This window comes from Argentina silus, assembly GCF_951799395.1.
Source record: "Argentina silus genome assembly, chromosome: 5".
In the NCBI taxonomy this organism is placed as follows: Eukaryota; Metazoa; Chordata; class Actinopteri; order Argentiniformes; family Argentinidae; genus Argentina; species Argentina silus.
In genome coordinates this window covers 19,187,509-19,213,511 of record NC_139659.1, presented here as the reverse complement: position 1 = coordinate 19,213,511, position 26,003 = coordinate 19,187,509, and the positions used below count along the sequence as shown (strand labels likewise).

The following is a 26,003-nucleotide window of genomic DNA, read 5'->3' as shown; positions in this document are numbered from 1 at the left end:
TCTCCCTCCACCCCCCCTCTCTCTCTCAGGCTCAGCTGCCACACTCCTTTGATCAGGGCCTTGGCTCATTACTGCTCTTATCTTTAGCCTTAATTAGCTCCCAGGGTTGTGTGGCCTCTGTAAACGGACCTGAGGCCTGCTGTGTCAAGGCCACTACCTCCACTACTGTACCACTAGCTTAGCAACGCTGGCTGACCTCCGGTCAGAGGTCGGTCTCTGGGAAACGCGTGCTACTGTAGCCACACCTAACGTCTGTTAGGGGGGGGACGTATGGTATGGTAGGTAGAGCTAAACATTGGATGAGTGGAAACTGTCCTCATTGACCACACGGGTTTCCATTGTTTCCATTGAAGCCACAAGCTAAGGAGAGCAGAAAGAGAGACACCTAGAAAAATCACCTTAGTTCCAATCAAAAACGGTACTGCACCTGCCTTTATAGAAAACCTTATATTATATATTTCCACAAATGAGCCCAATCATGCTGTTGTTGCCTGTTTTATGTGTGTGTGTGTGTGTGTGTGTGTGTGTGTGTGTGTGTGTGTGTGTGTGTGTGTGTGTGTAATTTGTGAAAAATTGTGCTGATGAAAAAAAGCGTTGATGCTGTATCAGTTGTACTCTAGGAGAAGATGTCACGCGGTGGAATTTGTTTGGCTTTCTAATGACACCCTTGGTCAGGTTCACGCAAAAAGAGCACGACAGAGCAGCAGCACACGGAATGTTTAGCCATTTTTTACAGCCTTTAAAAAAAACAATAGGAGAGATGTCAGTAGCCTCAGCGAAAACAACAATTTGATTGAACAGCTGCTGCTGCTGTGCATCTCTTACTGACTAGAAGAGAGGGAGAGAGAGAGCAGTAGGTGCGTCGTGATTTATCGCATAGCCGTGCGCGATTATATCTACATTTTCTTAAACGCAGCTCTAGTCTAGGTCACCTGACAGTGGGAGGGCCAAACATATCAGATTAGGCAGGGCAGAAGACTATGTAAGGGGGTGTCAATCTTTACTGCAGAGGCCTTATACGGGCGCTAGGGTGGATTGAGGAAGTGGATTGAGGAAGTTCTATCTTGTGAATTTGTTATTGCTATTTTATTAATATTTTGCTATTTGTATTTCTTTTGTGAATATTTGCTTATACTGTATATTGTTTCTTTATATTGTTTTTTTATGTCCCATGCATCAACCTCACCAAGTCAATTTCCTGTATGTGCAAATATACTTGGCCAAATAACAGAATTCTGATTCTGAGACCCCAGTCTGTTGAGATTCTGCAGCTGCACTGACTGTGGTGAGGGAGGCCCTCCCTAACCTGTTGGTGGAACATCTAAGTACATTGTGTTGGATCCAGCGGATGGGGAATAACAAAGGGTTTGTGTGGTTTCCAGTGCATTCCAGTGGGGGTGGACGGTCATGAAGTGGCAGATGAGGTGGTGAAGGGAGCCCTTGGAAGAGTCCAGGTAGATGTTAGGGTGAACTTTGGGGATATGGAATACTGTAGCATTCCTAGGGAGAGGAGGGGAGAGTGGTGGTAGGCAGAATGGGACCAGGAGGGAAGGGGTCAGCAGCACTATACTATCCCAAGGTCAGTAAGGTGGTCTCAGGGCCAGACGTGTTGCCTCCCAAAAATTGGCATACTGTACTGCCTGGAAGCCTGTTGTCTTCCAAGTCCTATAGATGGATGGGGAGGGACATGCACACGCAGGGAATCCACCTGTCATTATTCGTCGTCCGAATCTGGTTGTGCTAATCTATCATCAACAGCCCTTGTACAGAAAATTAGTCACTAACTTCTAGAGGCTTGCCGATGTCGGCTGTCTGCATTAGCTATTGAGATTTATTTAGATTTATAGAGAGCACCATGATTTGTCGGTAGGTGTCTTTTTGTAAAAGATCACTTAGTTCACCCAAATTACAAAATCATATTTGGTTCCTAATCCTCAAAGGAGTCAATGGACAAGGACAGACTTTACCACACTTTTAACAGATAGCATTACCAAAAAACAATTTAAGTCAATACACCCTAAATTAGCATGTTTGAAATGTATGCCAGAATTATCTCAAAGTCATAGTAAAGTCTTCCATAGGTTTTTGGTAAAAAAAAAAAAATGCAATCAGTTAGCGGTTAGTGGCAGTGGCCAGATAATCAGAGCCAAAGTGTAGATTGAAGTATTTCATTGTTCATTGACTTCTTTCAGGGTACGGAACCAAATATGGGATTTTGTAATTTGGGTGAACTATCCCTTTAACACATTTCCAAAATGTGCAATTGTTCACCTTCTCATCAGTAGTTCATGAAAATGAGAGGAGAAGAAAACACTTGATGTTAAGATGCACCCCTGGGAATCATTATGGTGTGTATTTAGAGGCATTGCTAAAATAATTTTAGAATAACTCACACAGAACAAGCTGATTCTAGCCTCACACACAGAAGGACACATCCATATCCCCAAAACCATTTATGATACACTCGAGTGAGTGTGCAGTGTTGCATCCTAGCATTTTTAGGATGCATTAGTAACTGCCAAAGCCCTCTGACAGTGTATCAATAATGATTCATTTCATTAACAGTGAAAGTGTCAGGATGGAAAGGTGTGTGTGTGTGTGTGCAGGTGTGTGTGTAGGTGTGTGTGTGTGTGTGTGTGTGTGTGTGCAGGTGTGTGTGTAGGTGTGTGTGTAGGTGTGTGTGTGTGTGTGTGTGTATGGCGTAATTTGGGAAGTGCGGTGTGGGAGGTGGGGTGTAAAATCAAGCGGGGACCCTCAATGTTGCTAATTCATTTACAGATTTAATTAGATGGATGGAGCCCTTGCCGTTATTAAAACAGGGGGAGAGAATGTTGCCAGCACTACAGCACTTTTTAATTACGACTCCACAACCCCGCTTGCTGACGTCTGGGGAACCAGTTAATTAAAATCCTCATTATTTTACTTTTAATTAGTTCCCCCCTCTTTTGTTTCCTCGCGCCATATGGCCATGTTCCGTGGTCAAATCAACTTAATTGAGCTAATTAAGTTGATCAGTTTAATTATTCAAAGAGCTCTGATTGGATAGAAATGCTAGCCCATCCGCCTTATCCATCCTCCCCACTACCCCACCCCCCCCCACCACCCCCCTTCCCCCCCACTCCCATCCCTCCATATAAAGTTAACGGTGGAATATCTGGTTTCTATTGGTCGCTGATGGCTGGCTTGTCTTATCGCCATGGTGCATTCATATATGGATACGGACACTTAATAACTTCAGGCATATCTATCGAATGAAAGCAAAGCCTTTCACGGGGGAAAAGCCCCATTAGAGGACCGATTTTTGACCTTTCAGTTGAATTAAAAGACATCCCCATAAAATGTATCCTTATTGCTGACCCAAAACAGTGCTGACATATGATCCTCTTCATTGATCCATCTGATTATTATTAGCTTAGCGCTACGCTGCCTTGCTGCTGAATGAGTGAAAGCCCGCTAGGCTAGCTGCCTTCAAAAGAGCTATAAAGGGTCAGCCTCTCCTCTGGCTCCTCTAATGACTCACGTTAATGATGGCTGATTCATCCCAGTTCATTGCCAACAACACCTCACAACTTTCCTCATTCACTACCTAATTTATTTTTCCGTAATAAAGGGGAGAAAAAAATCCCCCTCTCAGAGAGCTTGCCATCCAGCCATTTCCTCACAGTGCGGAACTGTGACCTTTGCAACAACGGCACGTACAGCATGGCAGGGTTCTCGATTTGGTCAGGTGAAGTGTAACCAACCCTTCCACAATTGCTCTTCCTTTGTATATCTTTCTCTCTCCCGCTCTGTTTGATTTGTTTTCACTCTCCTGTCTATCTACCTTAATTTCCCACTCCCTTTCTGTCTCTCTCTCTCTCTCTCTCTCCCTCTGTGGTAGTCTTTGGCACAGCCTGCCTGCTCTACGGTTGCAGGAGCCAAACAGCTGTGGAGTTTAACACTAGAAGCCCCGGGCTGTCATTACTACCAAAGTACCCAGAGTGAGGTCCGGGGACGTCCGTTTGTTGACGTTAGTGTAACTTTACTGTACGGTTGTATTTAGTCAGGATTTAAGAATCATTAGAATCATTCGACATTTTGTATTTTAAAGAGCTACATATTGAATATAACATGTTGACGGACCGAACCACGGTCAAACTTGGAGCGCAGAGATTAAATTACAGATTGAGGGTTGCTTCACCTGCACTACCTACGCTGTACATTTTTGACAGAGGGTGGAAAGCTCCCAGTTCCGATATTTGCAATGCTTGTTTGCCAGGGAAACACTGAGCGCAGTAACTGTTTTTTTCATAAACCCGCCAGACGCACACACTCACACACACACGCACACACACACGCACAAACACATGGGAGAGCAAATTGTTTTTCTTTCCATTAATGACATCATTATGCATTCACTGCCCATTTTCGGTATTGTTACCAACATCCCTGGCCTTTACACAGAAACACATACTATACCATAACATACACACACAGGAGGAGGTATAATAGGATGCTCATTGAAAACAGGGTCTGAGACTGAGAGAAAAACTGTATTTAGACACACAGGTGTCTCTTCTTCGGAGGCTGGGTGCATGCTGGCTTCTATTCACATGTAACACGCACATTTATCATGCAAATAACTGCTATAGTCTTTCTGTCAAAGACCCATGCGACCCATTGTGGTTGAAATGGGTAAGCCATTCATAACTGTAAGGTCTCGAATCACCATGATGAGGGTAAAGCTACCCTCTGTGGTCCTCTGTGGCTCAGTTGGTAGAGCATGGCACTAACAACGCTTAGGTTGTGGGTTTGATTCCTGCTGGGACCATATATACTAAAATGTATGCAATGTAAGTTGCTTAGGATAAAAGCGTCAGCTAAATGGCAGATATTACAGTTAGGTGCTTTTGGACCTCAAGTTGGTAAGACTAGTGTTAATGGTAGACTATGAGATATGTCATAGCAATGCAAACAGGGTCACACTGACTTTCAAAAAACGGAGATGCAACAGACTATAGACTAGAGCATGTACACAAAGGACGACCAGAATTATGGACATATCAGAAAATGATCTGTACATCCGAGGAGTCTGGAGAACGTGCGTCCTTGCCCTGCTGAAACTATGCAAGTCCCAACGTACTGATCCTAGCCCAAGTTCATGGGGTTTTACTGCAATCATGACAAATGTGGCAAATGTATGTGGTGAAAACGTGTAATATATGCCCAGCATAATCAAACACTAGTTAATCAGACAGAGTCAGAGGTTAGCGAAGTGACAAAACTAAATTGAAATGTTTTCTATTCTGGGTGGCAGAGAAGAGTGACATCTCTGCTGGGAACAGTTAGATTAGATCAACTGTATTCATCACCTTGAATGACCATAGGAGCACATTCAGTGGCCGGCTGGTAATGTTGAGATGTTCCTCAGAATGGTTTAGGAGATCTTTTGAGCCAGCAGCCGTCAGGTTCTTCAATGACCAGACTACATGATGCGTCCTACCCCGTAACTATGATGATGGAGGGTGTCTTCTTAATCACTTTGCTGATCCTGTTTCCGTCCTCAGCTGTGATACTTCCCTCTGAGTTTCCTGAGGAAAAACAACCTGGACTAGGCCCTCTTAAAGATGGCATTTGTCTTCTCTTTCCAGTTCAGTTTGTTGTCCACACGAACACCCAGGTATTTGTAAAAGTAGACTATCTCTACCTGATGACCAGTTGTTAGTCAGTACTCAAGCTAGGTATGTCATTACATGAATTAGTACAGAATTGTTTTATTACATCATAGCTATACTTAGAATAGACATAATAATACTACTACTACTACTACTACTACTAATAATGTATAAATGAATTCATAGACAAACCATACAGCACACCCAGGCGATCTTGTAGCTCATGTGAGCGGCATGACAAGAGACAAGGAACCCATGAGACGGCAGGCAACTGGTGTGCACATCATTAAACCTATATCCAAAACCTATGTTGTCTATTTGAAAAAATCCCTATGGGAAAAATTACTTAAACCGAAAGCAAATTCGTGGACTATATTTTGATGAAAACGCTTCGCCTCACTATGTGCTAGGAAAGGAAAATCATCACTTGTCCTTGATCCTTGTCCCGGCCTCGCATACGAGGCCAGTCCTACTAGTAATTTGAATAGGTTGCTTGAAAACCTTTTTGTTACATTTAAACGTTACATTTTGGCTATTATTCTCATATTTGCAAATGTTCTCTTCAAGATTCAGGAACATTCAAGCCAACTCAGTGAACCACTAGCATTTTGCTAACAAAGTGTTCTCTGTTGCTATGGAGCTTGAGGGAGGGAAAGGTGAGGTGATGCTTACTTTTCCAACGTATTGGGCCTTGGTTCCCAAGGCATAACTGAACAATTGTTGGTGGGGAAAATTCAGTGAATCTGAGGTGATTGTGTTTAAAAAGATGTCAAATGCCTCTTATGTTGGTTGTTTCACCAAGATAGATTGCAATACTAGTTGCAGATTCACGATAGATTGCAATACTGCATCATTGAAGGCCAGTATCCACATAGTAATGGCAAGGCAGATGAGGAAATGAGCTCTGTCATGTAGTCAGAAGATGGCAGGAAATGATATTGGTTTATTGCTTGTTAAATGCTGGATTTCAAATGGACCCTTGGCCCAAGGGGTAATTACTTTACCTCGCCACCAGATAGGTTGTGAGAAATGTTCCCCTAATTGCTAATCCCAGCCCCTGTATCCAGTTGTTTTCACTTGTTTGTAAAGGAGAGTCTCTGAATTCTTCTTAACAGCAAGTACAGAGGGAAAGACGTGAGAGGGACCACAGAGTAATACTGGCAGACCGAGTCCTTCAGGGGGAGAGCACATGTGCACTAATGCCAGGAACGTTAACTCTCAGCCATGACACATGCCGTCATTTATCCAGTTGTTTCAGATCTACGGGAGTGCCTCAGCCCTCGGGGGGTATGGGTTGATTGGGAATTCAGCGGAAAAACAAAACACACAAAAAGTGAATCACTGAATAGGCCTAGCCTTTGATAACTCCAAGGAGACTACTCCTGTTTGAGAGGATCTTGACATAGAGGGCATGCTCATTTGTTATCACACAACGACGTAGTAGCACTCTACAGGCTCTGTGAATCGACCACTTCAGAAGGGTTGGATGTCTCTGGTATTGGGATTGAGTGTAACTACACAGGTATGCCATTCCGATTGAAAATAAAAACCTAATCAACACATTACAAAATGTGTCTTGACAGTCCACACGAATAGCCTATCGTTATCTCAAGCTATCGAATTCATCACCTTGGATAGGAAACCGCAATATGCTTCTAGCTCCATCTTGCTCCCTAGTCGGCTAGTTAAGTTTTCTCCATACTGCTGACTCCATTTCAGTCATTTCAGATCTGCAAGGAGGTGTGAACAAATACCCAGGGAAGGGGACAAGAGGATTGCATTGGGATGGAGCCTCCCTGTATCTATTCTTAATTAGCTCTTACTGCATGGGTGCATCTTTGGCTTGCCTCTTCTCCCCATCTCCTTTGCTACATCAGCACTGAGGCTGGCTAAGGTGGACTCTGGAAAGGTCATAGCAACACCCCAGTAGGCATCCACCATATTGCTCCCACCCCTTCGGTGTTATCAGATCATGGCAGAAGAAGAAACGTAGACAAGGAAAAGAAGGAGCTTTAGACTCTTGAGATGCACCCCATGTTTTCCCTCCCTGTATTATGGCTGATAGTGAGCCTGTAGGCCTTGCTCTGGAGGTGGGTAGAGAGGCATCTCTCTCCCCAGGCCCCTGTTATGAGTGGCAGTGTGTGTGTGTGTGTGTGTGTGTGTGTGTGTGTCTCCTTGGAATCAGATAAAAATATCTTTGCTGCTATGCTGCCTTAATTTTTTTTCTTCACACAACATGAGGTGACGAAACAATGCCATTACACCAATTTGGATGTGTTAATTTGATTAATTAGTGAATTGGGAAAGAGGGATGCCACTTCTTTGAAAAAAGGAAGGCGCGTCGCAAATCTGTACACCTGAAATCTTTTTTCCCTCAACTCAACTCTCAAATAGAAAAGCTGTGCAGTGGAGATGCTATTTGAGAGAACTGCTAATTGGTTTTTGAATATGTGGAGCTAATTAGTGCTATGCAGATGAGGCTTGATTGGTTTGAATGCAAAGTGTAACTTGCACCACGGAGGGTGATTTGAAGATTCCCTCCCCCCCTTTACTTATCAAGATATGGAGATAATTGCAATTAGGGTCATTTGCATACGTTAATGAATTTGTCTGATGCTTTTCAAAATCACAGACGTGGAATAAATAATTGATACCGTATCAGCACTTACACACATGGGTTGAGGACGTCAAGCTGCCAGCCTGCAGAGGGGTGTGGGGACGACAAATAAAAACCCTGTCTTCACTGAATACTGACTATCTCTATGCATTATCAGTGGCAAATATTCAAAGCAATTTACTGAAAACAGGCAAAGAATTGCAAATCAGTAGACACTGGTTATAAATAGAATTCCTTATAAGAGGTTGTCGATAATCAATAACTTACTTCTCCTGGTGATTTTCAGTGTTTGTCTTTAAAAACAACCTTGACTGAACTAGGGGTTTGAAGAAGAGTGCATGAGTGATCAAGCATGGGATGAGGTATTGGAATTGTACATTTTAGGGTTAACCCTAAAAGGATTTTACAAGACATGAAACTCATGCTCAGGTTGGGATTACAAAGATCTGAACAACACCCGGAATGTGTTCATCCTTTAAAACCACTGCATCATTATGGAAGACTGCTTTGATACCACACCATTAAAGATCATTATTGTTCATTGTTATTTTGAGTGTGACTCTAATTGGCAAACCCTTTAAGAGTAACTGTTGGGGTAACAGACACAACACATTGCTTATGGTAAGAGTTCTCTGGAAACCTTCATTTGAAAAGTCACAGCTGGCTTCTCAAGTTTTTTTTTCTTTTTTTCTATCCCTCTTTGTATTGCACGTTTGGTTTTAATTTCTCTCTACAGAAGAAGTCACGGCACAAAAAGTAAAGAGGGATCATAAAAATACATTGGCAGAGAACACCTTTTTTTTTTCAGGCTAAAGGTATATATAAAAAGATGAGGTTTAATCAGCTAATTAAATAAACAAGATCTGAGGGTGGTTTTGTGCCAAAAAACAATTACGACATGCCATGGAGTAGAGGCTCTTGAAAGTTCAGTAGTCAGCAAAGAGGTAAAAATATGTCAAATCAAATGTGAGGAAAAGGGGAGAAATGGGGAAGAACTGCAAAAAAAAAAAAAACTATTTTTGTTGGCGTTTTGCAGTGCTGTAAAGTAAACAGCTGTGCAGAGCAGGACTGCTGCTTGGCACCCACAGGAAAGGGGGTCCCTCCCTTTTAATTAGCCCAGCTCACAAGATTAGGCCTCATTAGACTCCAACGCAGGACTGGAGCTAAAGCCCAGGCCTCCAGCGCATCCCACTTTAATTGCTTCTGTAATGGCCCCGGCTCAAGCCTTTGAAATTCCATTCCTGAGGGTAATCGGCCATGTTCGTCTGGGCCCGGGAAGCTTTGCCGAAGCTACCTTTCAGTGTGAAAGGGCTATTTGTCACACCTCGACACACATACAGAGACAGACAGACACACACACACACACACACACACACACATACGGCAGGTAAATATTATTGAATCACACACTCATTACAGACGTGACACAGGTGACTGGCAATATTATGATTATTATAGTTATTTATAAGGACTTTTTTTTTTCTCCATATAGATGTTTTACAGCATTAATAAGGGCCCCTGGCTTGAAAAACAAAGGCCACACAAAGACAAAAATTCAACCATAGAGCACACAATAGCACTAGAAAATGTATGTACAGTTGTTATCCTACTTCTCTCCATTCCCATGCCCCTCCCTTCCTTTTTCAAACAGTTTGTATGTTGACCAGCTTGACCTCTGACCTTTTCCTAATCCACAGTCACAATGAGAATACATTTAAGGTGTATGGAACACTGCTGCAAAGTAATATTTTTGGAATAACAATTCATCACTGAAAGGAAGATCTTTTAAACGACAATTACAAATGCATGTTTGTATAACCCCCAAACAGTAAATGTTCTCATCCCAGGAGCAATCTTCACCTGGAAAAAAACAAATCACTAAATAACAAAGGAATTCTAGAAATAAAAGGCAATAAAAACCACTTGCAGTACAAAATAATTTTGGGACAAAAATGGTGGTGATGGACAATGAGGAGTATATTCTTTTCAAAGTAGGTGAGGTGTTGAGGCAGGTGTCTGTCCTCGTTCTGCCCAACTTGAGTGTGCCAATGAGAAACATCCAATAAGATACAGCTCTGCTACCACAGAGCTTCCTGCTTCTCTCCATCCAACACATAAAAGGGTCCTTATGTCTGTGTGTGTGTGGTGTGTGTGTGTGTAGCCTTTTGAAGTGTGTTATTTTGAACGCAATCTTCCAGTCTTGAGTCATTTTAGCTCAATTGGAGCAGTCCTTGCCTCGTTGTGTTACTGTGTGGGTTCACTGTCTCCCTGTAGTATGTGCTGACTAAAGGTGCTTTGTTATGAATGATGGATCTGTGGAAATACCATAGTCCTTTCGGGGCCTAACAGTCTTTTCAGGGTCATCATCGGCCTTACTGAGAATGGACACTGGTGTGACAGTATAAACCATCATCTTCATCATAATCATTAGTCTTTCTTTCCTCCCTTCCTCCCTTCCTTCCTTCCTTCCTTCCTTCCTTCCTTCCATCCATCCATCCTTCCTTCCTTCCTTCCTTCCTTCCTTCTTCTCCTCCTCCTCCTCCTCCTCTTCCCCTTGAAACTGGAGGCTTCAGTTCTGTCGAGGGCGAGATCATGACTCCTTTCGAACCAAAGAAACATCCGACTGTTGGGAATGCAGTGTCTTTGGAAAAGCTATTGGCACTGGTTGCTGTATCCAGTGGCACTGAAAGCAGTTTCTGGAGTATGTATGGACAATCTGAATGAAGGGATGGATGGCGCAGAACATATTTAAAAGGTGGAGAAGGAGGAAGAGGAGGAGGAGGCTGGGAAGGAGAAGGCACAAGTTGCACTTTCAGCCACTCTTCTTCAGCAGACCTGAGAACGGGAAAGAGAGAGAGGAGATGGTTAAGTGACAGAGCAAGACGCAAGGCAGCAATGAGACCAAGAAGGCACCCTTCTTGTCTGTTTCCTGCCCTACTCTGCTAACGGTCTTAAAAAAAATTTGAAAAGGAAAATAATCTGAGCCAGCACAACGTGGTTCAGGTTGATACGATAGCTCTGTACAAGCGCTCAACCTGGTATGGAGCCGGACCCCCAACCCGCACCCTGCTGCCCCACCCCTCACCTTCTGGTCAGGCATCATGGCGTTGCCCTGCAGCGGGGCCAGGTGAGTGTTGAGCAGCGCGCCCCCTGGCCGGTCGTGCTCACAGAAGATGGTGCCGTTGACGTAGTGGAAGCGGTCACCAGGAACCAGGCGGTTCCTACAGGTTGCACAGGTGAAACACTGTAGAGAGACAGAGGGATGGGAGGAAGGGAAGGGAAGGGTAGAGAGAGAAGGGGTCAAGTTAACCTCGAGTGGTGTCACAAGATCCAGTTGTTAGGCTCAACTCACAATTGGTGTCATCTCGTGGTTTTCGTTAGGAAATATGAGAAAGGAAATCCTTTTGGTAACACTTTCTACAAGGCACACACACAACACCTTATAACTCATTAGTTATATCATATTGTAGTATATTAGGATGCATTATAATGCAGTCATACATGTCTCTGCCTATAATGTCTAAATATAATAAATATACTTCATTTAATATACTAATAATAGATGTCCCTAAAGTTGGACTCACCTTGAGGTGGTAGACGTTTCCCTGTGCTCGCATCACCATTTCACTGGCAGGGATGGACTGCCCACAGGCGCTGCACGCCCCACTGTGTCCAAACAACCTGCCGGGTCAACCCGAAAAACTCACGTTAGACAACGGCACCCACTTTGGTAACACGCAATTGAACGCACTGACCCTCTAAAACCAAGTCACACCTCGCAAATGAAACAATGCCGTAGTTTAGCACCTCTGCTTTACTTCTGCCCTCATTCAGTCAGCTTTCCCTATCCTGATCCAAACTTTCACCATGACATGCAAATCTGTGAAACTGTTCCCAGAACAGTGGTTATAGGGATAGAACATTCCAGTACGGTGTTTGAGGACAGCATCATCCGTCATGTAAATTAAAGTTCAAATTCACCTAAACATCTGTCATCCCAAGTTGTGTCACAGGACACATCTAAGGTAAGAAAATGACCGATTGTTTAATTCTGGAGTGTTCTATCCCTTTAAGGTCATTAACTAAGCACGAGTCTAGACTAGCGTGAGGATTGAACAGAAGGGATGCAGCGTGGAATGGTGGTTGGGAGACATGTGACTCTGTCTTGTGAGTGCTCAGCCAGCAGCTACAGATTCCAGGTGTTTTTTTTTTTTTACTGAACTTCTATTTTTTTCTCCAAGAGTGGCTGAATATATTTTAAAAGACACTTGAACTCATGTCATCATTTGGTACAAAGAGCTAGAAAAGAACACGATCCACACTTACTTTCCTATGAACTACCACTTGCCAAACAATCAATTATTGCCGCTTGTCAAAATACGTCCTCTTGTGACTTCACACCACATGCTACCAGCACAAAGAGCCCATCTCACTATCCTTCGAGCGCTGCGTAAACAGTTAACCACTCCAACAAGTTCTGATAGGAAGTGGCTCTTCCACTCTCATTACACCACCTTTATTGCTCCTTCTTTCTTGTGTGACACCTACCAGACCGGTTTGCCAGCTACTTCACCTTCTTCTCTCTCTTTCACCCCCTCCCACTACACAACCCCCCTCCCTCCCTCCCTCCCTTTCCCTATCAGTGTCCCAGCTCTGACTGCACACTGTAATGAATTTTTTGATCTTAATCCAAACAGTAATTTAATAAGAGAGCGCCCGAGAGGAACCCTGTTCTCCGTAATTAAGCCTCTCTCTCTCCCTCTCCCTCTCCCTCTCCCTCTCTCTCTCTCTCCCTCTCCCTCTCCCTCTCCCTCTCCCTCTCCCTCTCTCTCTCTCTCTCTCTCTCTCCCTCCAATACAAATTATTTCTAATTATTACTAGCATTGCTAAAAATGCTAACTGGAAGATGTTGCACATTGCTAAATAACCAGCCAAAGGATTTAAAACTGTCTGGAGCTGTAATGTCTGGGTGCAAGATTAAGTGCAGCCAACTAACTTACTGTGATCAAACCAACCTCATTGCACCCATTGATTCGTCTAGCTGGACTTTTCATATGACAACGCACATCAAATGTGGTACTTTGGCCACTACGCACTCAACACTTAAGCAATTTAAACAACATTCCTTTTTGCAAACATAGATCTTACTGCCAATCACATTGTCATTACAAATGTAAGTGCTTTATTTATTAGGGAGTGGTTCTAATTCCAGTATTATTGCTGGACTGATGTACAAAGTGCCCAGTGTCTCTGGCCAGCAGACCTCCAGTACAAGCGCTCCTGGGCCGCAGGTTTCCAGACTGCTCCGGATCTGCCCCAATGTTTGCCCTGGAGAGCGGCAGTGCCAACGTGGACACCCACACAATCCCTGTCTGTTACAGCAGCCAACCGCTCACACACACACACACACACACACAGACACACACAGACACACACAGACACACACAGACACACACAGACACACACACACGTCCAGACTGGGCCAGGAATTAAGTAAAACAGAGCAGGAGCAATTCTGTGGTGAGGCAATGGACGAATGCACAAACACACACTATTGGGAAGAATTTTCAGTCTTATGCTCCGTCTCACCTCACTTCACTTTCTCAGTCTCTCCTCACCTTTCAAAAATCCTTGGGTTTCGTCATTCAAATGCTTAAAAGAAATTCACCCACGCATAGCTGATGCCGTATTCCAGCGTTTCTGGTCAGCGTTTTTCAACTTGAAGTTGCTTCAATAGACCCTTAAGTAGACTAACACACCTAATCCTGCTGTGAGCCTCTACCTTTTGTGAGGACAAATGCAGGGATACTGTCCATCAGCTTTTTTTTTTTTTAATGGGCAAGTTCCCCCGACAAAGCCTACATAACACTTTCGTAAAAAAGACATAACACATGTCCGCTTTGGAGGGAGATGTGACAAGCTTTAGCAGTGTTGGTAGGAGTTATTTCAGTGGTTCAACTTGAAGTTGTTTCAATAGACCCTTAAGTAGACTAACACACCTAATCCTGCTGTGAGCCTCTACCTTTTGCATAACAGACCTCTCTAACATCCTGCCACGCCCTACCTGCGGTATTCACACAGTTGTCATTCACACTCAGACACCTAGCGTACAAATGTACCTACTCCTCCCTCTGCTTTCAGGAAACTGCCTGTGCTTGTTTGTTTAACATGAAGTGATGGAGCAGGCATCATCGGTTACGGAAAGTGGGGATTCGTAGCCCCTCCACCTCTTTATTAAAGGGATAGCTCAGTCAAATTTTAAAACAATTTGTGATAGGCCTAACATCTCAGGTCTGAACTGGATAATATTAGCAAAAAAAACAGCTAGTTGAGGGTTAGCCTGCTAGCTCATGCAAACTTGTATTCCATAACTACACTCATTCAGACTCAGCAGAGCTATTTCACACAAAAAACATTATTCTCCTTCCTTCTTCTCTCCTCTGATCCCCGATGGTATATATTCCAAGCAAATTGCTTCACTCCATCTGTATAAACAATATGGCAGGTACCACACCTGGCCTACCAGAATGTGAGGCGGAGCTAGTGCCCCCCCCCCTCCCCATTAGAGAAAATGGGTTAGGGTCCAGGGATCGATTTTTTTTACAGATTGAAATCCTCCCTCCTGAGGCTGTCCCTCCCTTCCTCACCTGATGTAGTCGGTCTTGCAGAGGATCATGCCCCCTTTGCTGTAGCAGGTGGTGCCAATCTCGCCCAGCTGGGCGTGGCAGCAGGAGCACTTGAGGCAGCGTGTGTGCCAGTAGCGCTCCATGGAGAAGAGCAGGAAGCGGTCGGCGATACGGCCGCCGCAACCTGCACACGAGCGGCCCACCGAGCCCCCACCACCACCACCCGTCACCGACACGGCTGATGCCTCCACCCGGCTGTTTACCATCGCTGGCCTGGAAGAGGGGAAGAGAGCATTGAGTGAGGTTGGGCAATCACAGGTGGTTCACTTGAGACTGGACAAATGCAGGGGGGCTGTCTAATCAGCTTTTTTTGAATGGGTAAGTTCCCACGACAAAGTCTACATAACACTTTCATAAAAAAAAAAGACATAACACGTGTCAGCTTTGGAGGGAGATGTGACAAGCTTTAGCAGTGTTGGTAAGAGTTATTTCAGTGGTTCAAAGGCATTTTAGTGCCTGGTCACATGTAGTGATACTGAACAGTGAGTCTGTTTGGGAGGAGGCAGGACAAGATTGAGTCAGGTTGTGCGACTGGAGGAGTACGAGCAGAGCACTGCTGCCTTTCATGTCCAATTCATTTTCATTGCACTTCAATAAGAAACGCGCACGCATATGGACATGAAAAAAAGGAAATGGGACAGGCAGAGCTCGTGCTGCTTCTTTTGTTTTTACAATTTGCTATTTTCAAAGTTGGATTTTCTAGCGAAACAGGGGATGATAAGACCGATGGACGTTTACAAGTAAACGTAAGTGCAAGTGGTTATTTACAGTAGCGCTGTGGGGTTCAATAGAAAGTACCTGGCCGGCCACAGACCTCGCCGCAAGTCACTGCAACAATGCCCATGTAAATGAGACCCTGCAGAACATTGAGATTCCTCGGGAATGTTTGGGAGAATTGCCACTCAGTCACTCCCGTTATCGTCATCTATCCTGAATGAATCGCTGCCATACTGTACACCCACCAAGGCCATGGGTGGCTGACTGAGGCCTCTTTCCTGTCTGTAGGATCTCTGAGTCCTATTGGTTATCTTGGCACCATAACCAATCAGTTGGCTTCAGGACCCCCTGGAAAAGAGATTAGGCCTATTCATTTAAAGGGGATACGGATGGACAATCCCCACCCCCTCCAAAAATGTGCACGTTTTAGGCAACTGGCACCCTGTATTCCATCTCTAGATAAACATACACAAATTCTCCACAGAAACCAAAGCCACACTCTGTTTGAGTCTGCTGTAAATAAGCTCGCATTGTAACTTGTCATGTGTTCCCAGGAGAAGGTTCTTTGATGTTGCAGAGTGCTGGTCAGTGAATACAGGTTTTGTGTGCCGTCTGTGTAGCCTACAGCCAACACACCACAAGGAAATAAGTCTAGGACTTGGTGATATCCTCAATGATTTTATTCATGTACTTGTAGGTTTTGTGTGTATGAGTGCTTGTTTTTAAAATGGCCTCATAAACTAAACGAAGAGCTGTTAATGTGAATGGGTATAGATCAACAAACTCGCTTTAGTGTTACACGGCTGACGTCACAGTGTTTTCAGTGTTGAAATCACTTTGTGCATAGGCACTTATTTATATATATATATATATATATATATATATAAAAACATTACACAAAACTAGTTTAATTCATCGGCATCCTTTGGGACACTGGATAATTAACAGCAACCTTTAATATATGAAGACACATTCCAAGTGTACCATTATCAGCTCCTATCTGGCTGTATCTCTGTATATCCGATCCTCCCATTTTTCCATTGCAAAATTGAACTGATTTCATGCACAGCTGGGGATAATATTGCTTTCGAATCACACTAACTAGAACCATACCAGCGCGCGACTCAGCAATGAGTCAGCCGTTGCTTTTCGCCGGCTTCATGATTCATAATTATGGCCAACAACAACACAAAATAATTGCAGGGACGGATTTCATTTTCCAAATGAACAACAGCATCCTAATTTGTCCTCCAGTGCTTCGGATTTCAGTGAGGGCATGTTTGGCTTTACGAGTTGCCCTTCCCACAAGACATTGCAGACTTGCCGCTGGTCCACCGCAGTAAAGTCGGCCGCCCCCGCTTTTTGGACGGTGGACACCTGGCTCCAATCAAGCAGTGGAGCTCCATACGAGAGGCCCAAGGGCTAAGCTGGACCGACCCCTCGTCACACAGGGCATCAACCCTACACCTCAGGAGCCCTGGCTATGTAAGAACCAATGAGCTAAGAGAGAGAGGAACCAAACACTGGTTGTACAATTTAATCCAATGTGCGCTTTTCAGCAGTGACGGGTTCAATTAGTTTACAGTATGTGCTCCGTTTCTTTATAAAAGCCTTCTGTGGGGCAGCTGTAACCCATCTGATTAGATTTCTACTGATGAGATCTTTTTTTATGCATTCGTTACACAAGCCTATAATAAGTGCTGATCTGACTGACTGACACACACACACACACACACACACACACACAGTATATCATACTTGTGTATTGGCAATATACATTTCTCTTTTTGATTGATGATAGTTGCACTAGGCTGTTTCTATATTCCCTTTCAAAAGACTGCCAAGCCAATCTTTCTGTGGGGTTGGAAAAACTCCCCATCCCAGGCAAGGCTGACAGAAAGGGGGAAAGATTATGCTGTAGCCTCAAATCAAAGACATTGTATGGAGGAGGAGGAGATGAGGAGAGCTTGGCTTGACGTCTGGACGTGGGGGATTGATGTCTGGAGACGCCGGTTATCTCATGCAGTTTCCTCTCTCTGTCCCTATGCTGGGGTCAACAGGCAACAGACAGGAGATGCCGAGTTCAGGTGTCAGAGGTCACGCACTGTGCCGCTCTGGTTGGGGGAGGTCAGCCAAGGGTCAGGAAAGGTTGACGGTACCACAGGAAGGCAAGGTGACCCAGCTTGCATCAGATATCAGATTCAGATACCAGCTGGGCAGTGCGCTTTCCCACGGCCAGGGTCAACGACAACCCTTACACTCTGCAAAATGCTCCACACCAGATGCAGCCCACTAAGAAAAAACATATTGACATACACCTGGTGCCACAGAAGGGTTTCCCTTGTGTGTTTACTTGTATAAAGACGTGGGTCATACAGCAATGTTCCATTAAAACAATTTTGAAGCTGGGCTAACAGATTTATTCAGCTGAAAAGGGCAATGGAGTTGGGAGGGATGGGAATATCATGGCAAAGCAATGGTAGGGGAAACGCTGCACTGACAAGGAGAGGGATGCAGAACCTTGTGCAACCATCATAATGACATACAGCTATAAACAATTATGAGATTACAGCAAAGAGGCCATTATGTACAATGAATACACTGCCTGTCTGGTGCGTTTACAGTTAGAACACAGACTCCTTACATGGCGCTCGCTGGTTCTCAGTCCGTTTCCTGTCTTCAGAGCCAGATTCTTCTCGCAGTGAATTACCAGTATGAAACATTTCACAGGGTTAGTTTCAGAAGGATAGCGAGTAATTTTATAATAAATGTATATAATTTTACTATACCCCAAAACATACATACATCTCTCTCTCTCTCTCTCTCTCTCTTCAATGTGTCAACAACTTCTTCCTCACCTCAGGCCTTTTTCTGGGCCACTGGCAATTTGCCTGCAGAACCAGTTTGACTCCCTTGACTCAAACAGATCATAACATGTTACAGGAAAGCCACGGCAGACCAAGTTCAACTCAAGGGGATAAGTGGGCTGCCGTTAAATGAATGATTAGTGCCCTGTTAGCTCAACTTAGCCTACATGCTGAGGCTTCAAAGATCTCCAGCAGCCAAGTGAAGTCTTAAATAGGATACACAGATGAACTCACTTTTAGCATTCCTGGTTGTACCTGTGACAAGTTGCGGCAGAATGCAATCACAGGCACACCTGGAGAAGTGTCAGCAGGCCCATATGCAAAGAAACACCAAATATCCCTTGCAGAAAAATGCTAATCTCATGAAAATGCAAATCCTACGTTTAATGTTCTTTTGCAACACACCGCATACTCAGAAACAATACCTGCGCAGCGCCCTAGGGGATGTCATCAGCTTCAGAGGGGGGAAGGCTGTGATATTTCAATGCAGAGCAAACCTGAACAATTACATTATCCTAAATGGGACTTAGGCAAGCTTATCCCCCTTGCTGAAAACACAAGACGCCCACCTATTTTTGTTGAGCGGGCAAGGACTTAGTGTTCCCCCTTATCACCTCCCAGCAGAACTTTGCAGAACTCTGTGTCTTAATAATGCCGACATGTAACCAAACCCTATGACAAAAAATAAGCAGGGCCATTCCTTGTGTTGGATCATCTTGGCTTTATGAATACAAACACAAAATGGGGGGTTTAAAGTCTATGAAACCATACCAGATTTAGAGAAAATGCCGGTACATCCACTGACTACAAAGTGAGGCTAAAACCTGAAGTCTAGACAGGGTAAAGAAGAGAAGGGTGTTCTTTTTTCAATAAAAGTTCTAGGGACTGCCTCTCAGCTTGTCCTTGACTAGGCTACTCTCTTTGGACTGATAAACAGGATTGAGTCCTTGCCCAGAGATTAGAGTCTATGGGGTCTGATTTGTAATAAGCCCAGTGTCTCCGTCTAGCTTTTGATGATAAATGAATCATCATCCAAAACAAAGGTGACTGCTCTGTTCCGCTCTAGTAATAGACTGATTGATGAAATAACCATTAAAAACAGAAGCTAATGAGTGGAAACACAATACCGTTGCTGTCTGAGGACAGACTGATGGATTGCATGTGGTTTCGGACTGACAGAGCAAATAATGGTTCATTCGCTGGACCCAACTGCATTTGGCCCTTCCTCATTGAATTCCTCACTTGTTGGGATACATACATTCAGTTTTCTTTTACTGGCAAGTTCTTTTAATTAGTTTTTATGTTCTTTTAAAACAGACATTTAGGTTGTATAACTTTACTGTCCAAAGCTATAATAAGTGCTAACTGTGTTTGTATTAGACCAACAGACCAAAATGTAGTGGGGCATAGTTGTCTAATCTCGTTTAAAATCAATTGATGTGCATCAACAAGTCCCCATATCTCACCAAAAGGGGGTTGGATTGAATTTCACATTAGACCAGTCACTTTGTAGAGAAGTATCGCTTCCTCTGCCTTAGGTAAACCTACACTAATGAAAACCTGTCAAACCCCAACGCCCTACCCCCCAGTTTAAATTAACAAATAACCCCGCTCACACAAGCGTGGGGAAGTCGTTCGTAATTAAAATAAATAAGCATGACTGCACCGTTAACAAGCACTATAAATAGTACCAATAGCCTAGTACAGTGAGCAATGGTCAGACCCGCTTGGCACCAAGGCAGATTAGCAATATATCCTTCTCTTTTAATAATGCGCTCAGGGGCCATAACTACACGCATCGCTGTTTCATTAAAACGGGTCTCTCTCTTTTTTTTTTTAATTAACACTCCGGCGCACAACTCCCCATTGTATATGGACTCCCTTGCAGCAGAGATGTAGTCAAGATACCGACAGCCCCTCACACAGCAATGACGAGAGAAACGTTAAGAAATATGGGTTACGTGCAGTAAAAGTGAGTCTTGTCCCATATATTGCCACTTGATAAAGTCAGAGGGGTAACTGAAATGTAGAAATCACTGCCGAATAGCCTGCGCTCTCGAATCTGTCCCAACACGTCAAAAAGGCAGGCCAGAGCAAAAATAACTTCTTGCATTTATTATTTTTCGTTTCGTGCCCATGGTCACCGGATGGTTTCTCTACAGACGTCCAAATACCGACTACATCTCTTTAATAATGCATTGAGGCGACCACTGTACAAAACATGCATAGCGCAGCGCTGCTCACCTTGCCGTTGTGGTAGTTTATGTGAAGTCACTGCGAAGAAATGATCACGATGGTGGCGCGCGCTACCACGAGACGTGCGTTTCTCTCAACTTCAACGAAGTCGCGGTTACAATGATGGATTTTTGCCGTTTTGAGAATGTAGCACTTTAAAACTGTTACTATGTATTCCGAGTGGAGAGTATGCAAACTAGTCCAGAAGTATTTATTCTTCTCTCACTTCTTTACGCAGAGAGTCGACTCATGAATTTCCAACGAAGACATCTGAAACGGTGAACATGGTGTATTCAATATTTTTCTCATATCAAAAAACCCCCGATAAACTAGGCCTATAAGAGCTCAGTTTCTAGTTCTTGTTCATGAGCACAGGACGCTATTTCTGCAAGGAAGGCAGGGCTGCTCTAGCTTAGTTCAAAGCCAACAGGGAACACACATTTAAATCACTCCTCCTGTGACGTCGTCGAGGTCCAGCCCCCGCAGCCATTGAACAGTAAGGGGGGTGTGGCACTTGACAGAATGATCGATGTCTGTTTAAGGAACTTTTGCCTATTTGTGGCTGTTTTAAATAGGCCATAATCACCACCGCTGAGCAATGTTGAAAAAGCAGTTCATTAGTCCTCAACCCACCTCCAACCTCCCTACGGCAGAAGACGTCCTGCTCCAATTTGTATCACTGCTGCTCTGACTCAAACATTGGCCTACTCATAGCTGTGCTGCAAATTACAGGCCAACTCCAGTGATGTCAACTTGTTATTAGCGCATTTTTGCCAAATCAGGAAGTGTTTCAGATGTTTGAATCATCTGAATATTCAAATTAAACAAAATAGCTTATATAGGCAGAGGCAGAACTAAAATATACAATTGCTTAATAGACGTGCTAATGAACCATACAAAGAAAGAAATGCTTTGGGATCCCAGTGGATAAACTGTGCGGTTCTCACTCTCACCAGTGGTGCTGCATGCAGTGCAACCCGCTCAAAATCAGGGGCAACATGGCCTGGGGAAATACACAATTACTGGCGTATGCAAACTCTGGTTAGGTTTTACTTCACAATCAAAACAGCAACATAATTTAACTGTAGCATAAGCCCCTTAGAAGTCCAATTAGTCCACAACACATTCTCTATGAATCATACCCAACATTGGCCTACTCATAGCTGTGCTGCAAATTACAGGCCAACTCCAGTGATATGTCAACTTCTTATTAAGTTGGGATTGTTCACCCAAATTACAAAATCACATATTTGGTTCTGTACCCTGAAAGGACAGACTTCAATTCACACTTTGCATCTGTTTGTCTGGGCACTGTAACTTACAGCTAATTGTTAGCATGTTTAACCAAAACCCAATGCAAGTGAGGTGCTACGAAGCAATATAAGAAATTCAACCAATGGGAATCCAGGAGAATAGTTACAGAACAGGCCTACTTATAGAAAAGAATAGGCATAATAATACATAATAACATTCTAATTCTAGGTTTGGAACTATGAAATGGAGAAACAACATGTGGAGCTCTGGCAGGACCACTGCCTTTTTGATATACAGGTATCTAGTGAAAATGATCATGATTATTACAAATTCCAATTATTTTTGAAGAATAGACAGCCCCTGCTGTCCGCACCAGCTATTGTGTCCAAATCTCCTTTTATGTGTTTTGGGGGGATTTTTCTCAGTGCATAAGAAGGATATGTTTACAGCTGAAATGTCTTACTATTTCATGGCCAGGGCCATTTCTGCCGTTGCCCTGGCAATGAACAAACTTTGAAGGGGAGGGTGAGAGGGGGCTCTGTCGCACTGTCCCAGTATGAGAGCAACCATCAGGTTTGCTTGTGCAGTGTACATTGCATCAGGACAAGGTGAAGTGGAGAATTTGTCTTGCAGTATAAGACACTCAACGGTTGGAATTGTCTGTGTTTGAAGTCACACAGTGTCCGCCTGGCTTAACATGGATAGTCCTACACACACACACACACTGCACAAAGTGTGCTGAAATTTGGCCCATGACTTTACTTGCAATCATGTCAGCCAATGTTCCCTCAGCCCTGTGTTCTAAACCAGGGGTCGGTAACCCAAATGATAGGAAGAGCAATTATTTCAATAATCTAGTATTTTCTGAGCTGCACAATGTTTAAGAGGGGAAAAAAACTGAAAAGAGGGACATTTATAGACAAAAACTTGATGTTTAATTGATAACAAGTATTTTACATAGCCTATACTTTTTTACACTGTTGATGTACATTGGTCTTTTAGTGAGTTGATCCACTGTTGCTTGAATGAATATTCACATATTCAAACATACTGTTTAGAAGTGTTTAAGAGGTCCAATGGCCTTGCGTATTTGTGCTAAATATGATGAAAATAACTTCTGTAAATGCCAAGACTTCTTCAACTCAGAAATGTGTTTCCTGTCACCGAGACCATAACCTTCTGTCATTCATAATGATTAAATATAAAATAATAACAAAAGATATACATTCTGACATGCAGGGATACAGTAACACCCTTTTCACCTCAGAAAATGCACTTTGGGTTACTGTGACCTTAACTGTGACCTTAAGGTCATAGTGATTGTAGGTCCCATATATACCCTTACATATTTGTGCCATACATAATTGAAATTGATTGAATAGATGCTGAAATAATCATCCTTTTCTATCTTATAACGATACGCATTTGTGACTATTTTTATTGACATTGGTTCAGTGGAATATAGGGAATATAGAGCTGAGGGAACATAGAACAGACCCCCTCTTTTTACTGAAGGGACCTAAACTAACAGGGTAATACTGTACCTCTAACCACAATGTGGGTTTCAACTCGAGCGAATTGATAGCAGGTCCGGTGTGGACCCCTGTCAGCGCCTTTAATTACGTGGTTATTTATATAGTCTACCTTCTCCCTCTCGTGGCCCAACTACAGCCTGTGCCGCGGCCATATATCACATCACAACACCTGCGGAGGCGCGTAATAACTACAGCAGATTTTTACTGTCTGCGAGAATGCTGCTTAGGGACCGCAGGTCTCAGTGGTTATTTGGTTATGTGTTCTTTTTATAGGCTTATTAACCAAAAATATGCGAGCACGTATGCCTCTCAATCTGCCTTTTGTCCATTTGAAGCATAAACCAGGAACTTTGAGTTGCTCAAAGCCTGGTGAGACAAGGCTATAACCAGGACCAAACAATGTATGCGTAATTACGCACAGACTGTTATGCCAAATAGTCTGTAAGCAGCTGTGTTGGTGCCTTGATCAAAATACAGCACATACCATATGATGGTATTGACAAACATTACATTGGCACAGATGGCTTTCCTTTCCATTACAACGTTTAAATAGTTTTCTCACAATTACTCATTACTTTATTATTAACCCATGGTTGTGAATAAGCAAAAGTTACCTCATTGCAATGCAATTCCAGAATGGATTTTATTTTCAAGGCAGTATGTTAATCTATAAAACGTATATGTTACAGACTCTGATATAGGTTTTTTGGGGGGATTAATTAAAAAAAACAATGATCTGGTTTCTGGGCAGCTTTAAGTAAAGCATGTTTAATTAAAAGACTCATCCTCAAGTACAACCACTTCTATATGACGTAGACGGTTTTCAGTGAATATTATTTACAATGTATTTGAACATGATAGACCCAATTTATGTCTTCATGATGTTTGTCAAATATTTGGGCGACATCTTGTGGCCAAGTGTTCAGGCTATTGTTGATGCTGTTCCAATTGCAATATACACTCACCAAACACTTCATTAGGAACACTATACTAATACTGGGTAGGGCCTCCCTTTGCTCTCAAAACAGCCTCAATTCTTTGTGGCATTGATTTCACAAGATGTTGGAAACATTCCTTTGAGATTCTGGTCCATGATGACATGATTGCATCACGCAATTCCTGCAGATTCCAGATTTTTCAGGTGCACTTTCAAGCTGTGAATCTCCTGTTCTACCACATCCCAAAGGTGTTCTATTGGATTCAGATCCGGTGACTGGGAAGGCCACTGAAGAACACTGAACTCTTTGTCATGTTCATGAAACCAGTTTGAGATGACTTTTGCTTTGTGATATGGCGCATTATCATACTGGAAGTAGCTATTAGAAGATGGGTAAATTGTGGCCATGAAGGGAAGCACATGGTCAGCAACAATACTCAAATAGGCTGTGGCATTCAAACGATGATTGATCGGTATTAACGGGCCCAAAGTGTGAAAGCATTCCCCACACCATTACACCACCTACACCATGAGAAAGTGTACAGGTATTCCTAATAAAGTGTTAAGATTAGATTAGATTAGATTAGATTCAACTTTATTGTCATTGTGCAGAGTACAAGTACAGAGACAACGAAATGCAGTTAGCGTCTAACCAGAAGTGCAAAATAGCAGAAAGTGCAATGAACAGTATTTACAGGTAGTGCAATATATGATCAGTGGTAGTGCAGTATAATATAGTATAATATAAGCAGTATAATATAGCAGTGCAGTATAGCAGTATATGAGTAGCAGTAGCATTATAGCAGAATAAATAGTTACAGTATGAGCAGTGTAGCAGCATATGAGCTGTATGTGTAATGCAGTCTAGCAGTATATATGTATTAACAGTAACATGAGGTAGATGCAGAATAAATATAAATATGGAATGCCGTATAAACAGTATAAACAAGTATGTACAGTATGTGCAGTAGTATTAAAGAAAATATAGGATATGTGCATTATGTGCATTATGAACAGTATGAACAGTATGGACAGGTATGTACAGAAGAGCAGTGGTATTGAGTAAGAGCAGGGGAGGGGAGTAATAGTGCAATAGTGCAATTGTCCGGGTGGGGGGGGGGGGGGGGGGGGTGGGGGTTGCAGGGGTAGTAGGTTGTCAGGTAGGTGTAGTGTTCGAGTTCAGCAGGGTGACAGCCGCAGGGAAGAAGCTGCCTCTGAACCTACTGGTTCGGGTGCGGAGAGACCTGTAGCGCCTCCCGGAGGGGAGTGGGGTGAAAAGTCTATGGTTGGGGTGAGAGATGTCCTTGACGATGCTGCGTGCCTTACGCAAGCATCGTTTGCCCTGGACAGCCTCGATGGAGGGGAGTGAGGAACCGGTGATGCGTTGGGCAGTTTTCACCACCCTCTGCAGTGCTTTCCGGTCCGATGCCGAGCAGTTGCCATACCATACTGTGACACAGTTGGTAAGGATACTCTCGATGGTGCAGCGGTAGAAGTTCAC

At 43.4% G+C, this 26,003-nt stretch overlaps 1 protein-coding gene across 1 annotated transcript; it reads right to left on the bottom strand.

The window, feature by feature from the left end:
- Positions 1 to 9,650: 9,650 nt before the first annotated feature.
- Positions 9,651 to 21,159, bottom strand: lmo4a (LIM domain only 4a). The gene is made up of 5 exons (XM_083669392.1): positions 20,786 to 21,159; positions 14,919 to 15,170; positions 11,856 to 11,952; positions 11,357 to 11,515; positions 9,651 to 11,106 (listed from the first exon to the last, which is right to left on the bottom strand). Exons 2-5 carry the CDS (start codon positions 15,161 to 15,163, stop codon positions 11,098 to 11,100), a joined length of 510 nt encoding a protein of 169 aa, XP_083525518.1. The 5' UTR covers positions 15,164 to 15,170; positions 20,786 to 21,159; the 3' UTR covers positions 9,651 to 11,097.
- Between the last annotated feature and the right edge of the window lie 4,844 nt (positions 21,160 to 26,003).

Bases quoted from the DNA above. Each gene is read 5' to 3' on its own strand.
- lmo4a (XM_083669392.1), bottom strand. From the start codon at position 15,163: ATGGTAAACAGCCGGGTGGAGGCATCAGCCGTGTCGGTGACGGGTGGT. The intron at 11,953-14,918 runs GTGAGGAAGGGA...TTGACCCGGCAG, and splicing joins TGCAAGACCGACTACATCAG to GTTGTTTGGACACAGTGGGG. The intron at 11,516-11,855 runs GTGAGTCCAACT...GTCTCTCTACAG, and splicing joins GAAACGTCTACCACCTCAAG to TGTTTCACCTGTGCAACCTG.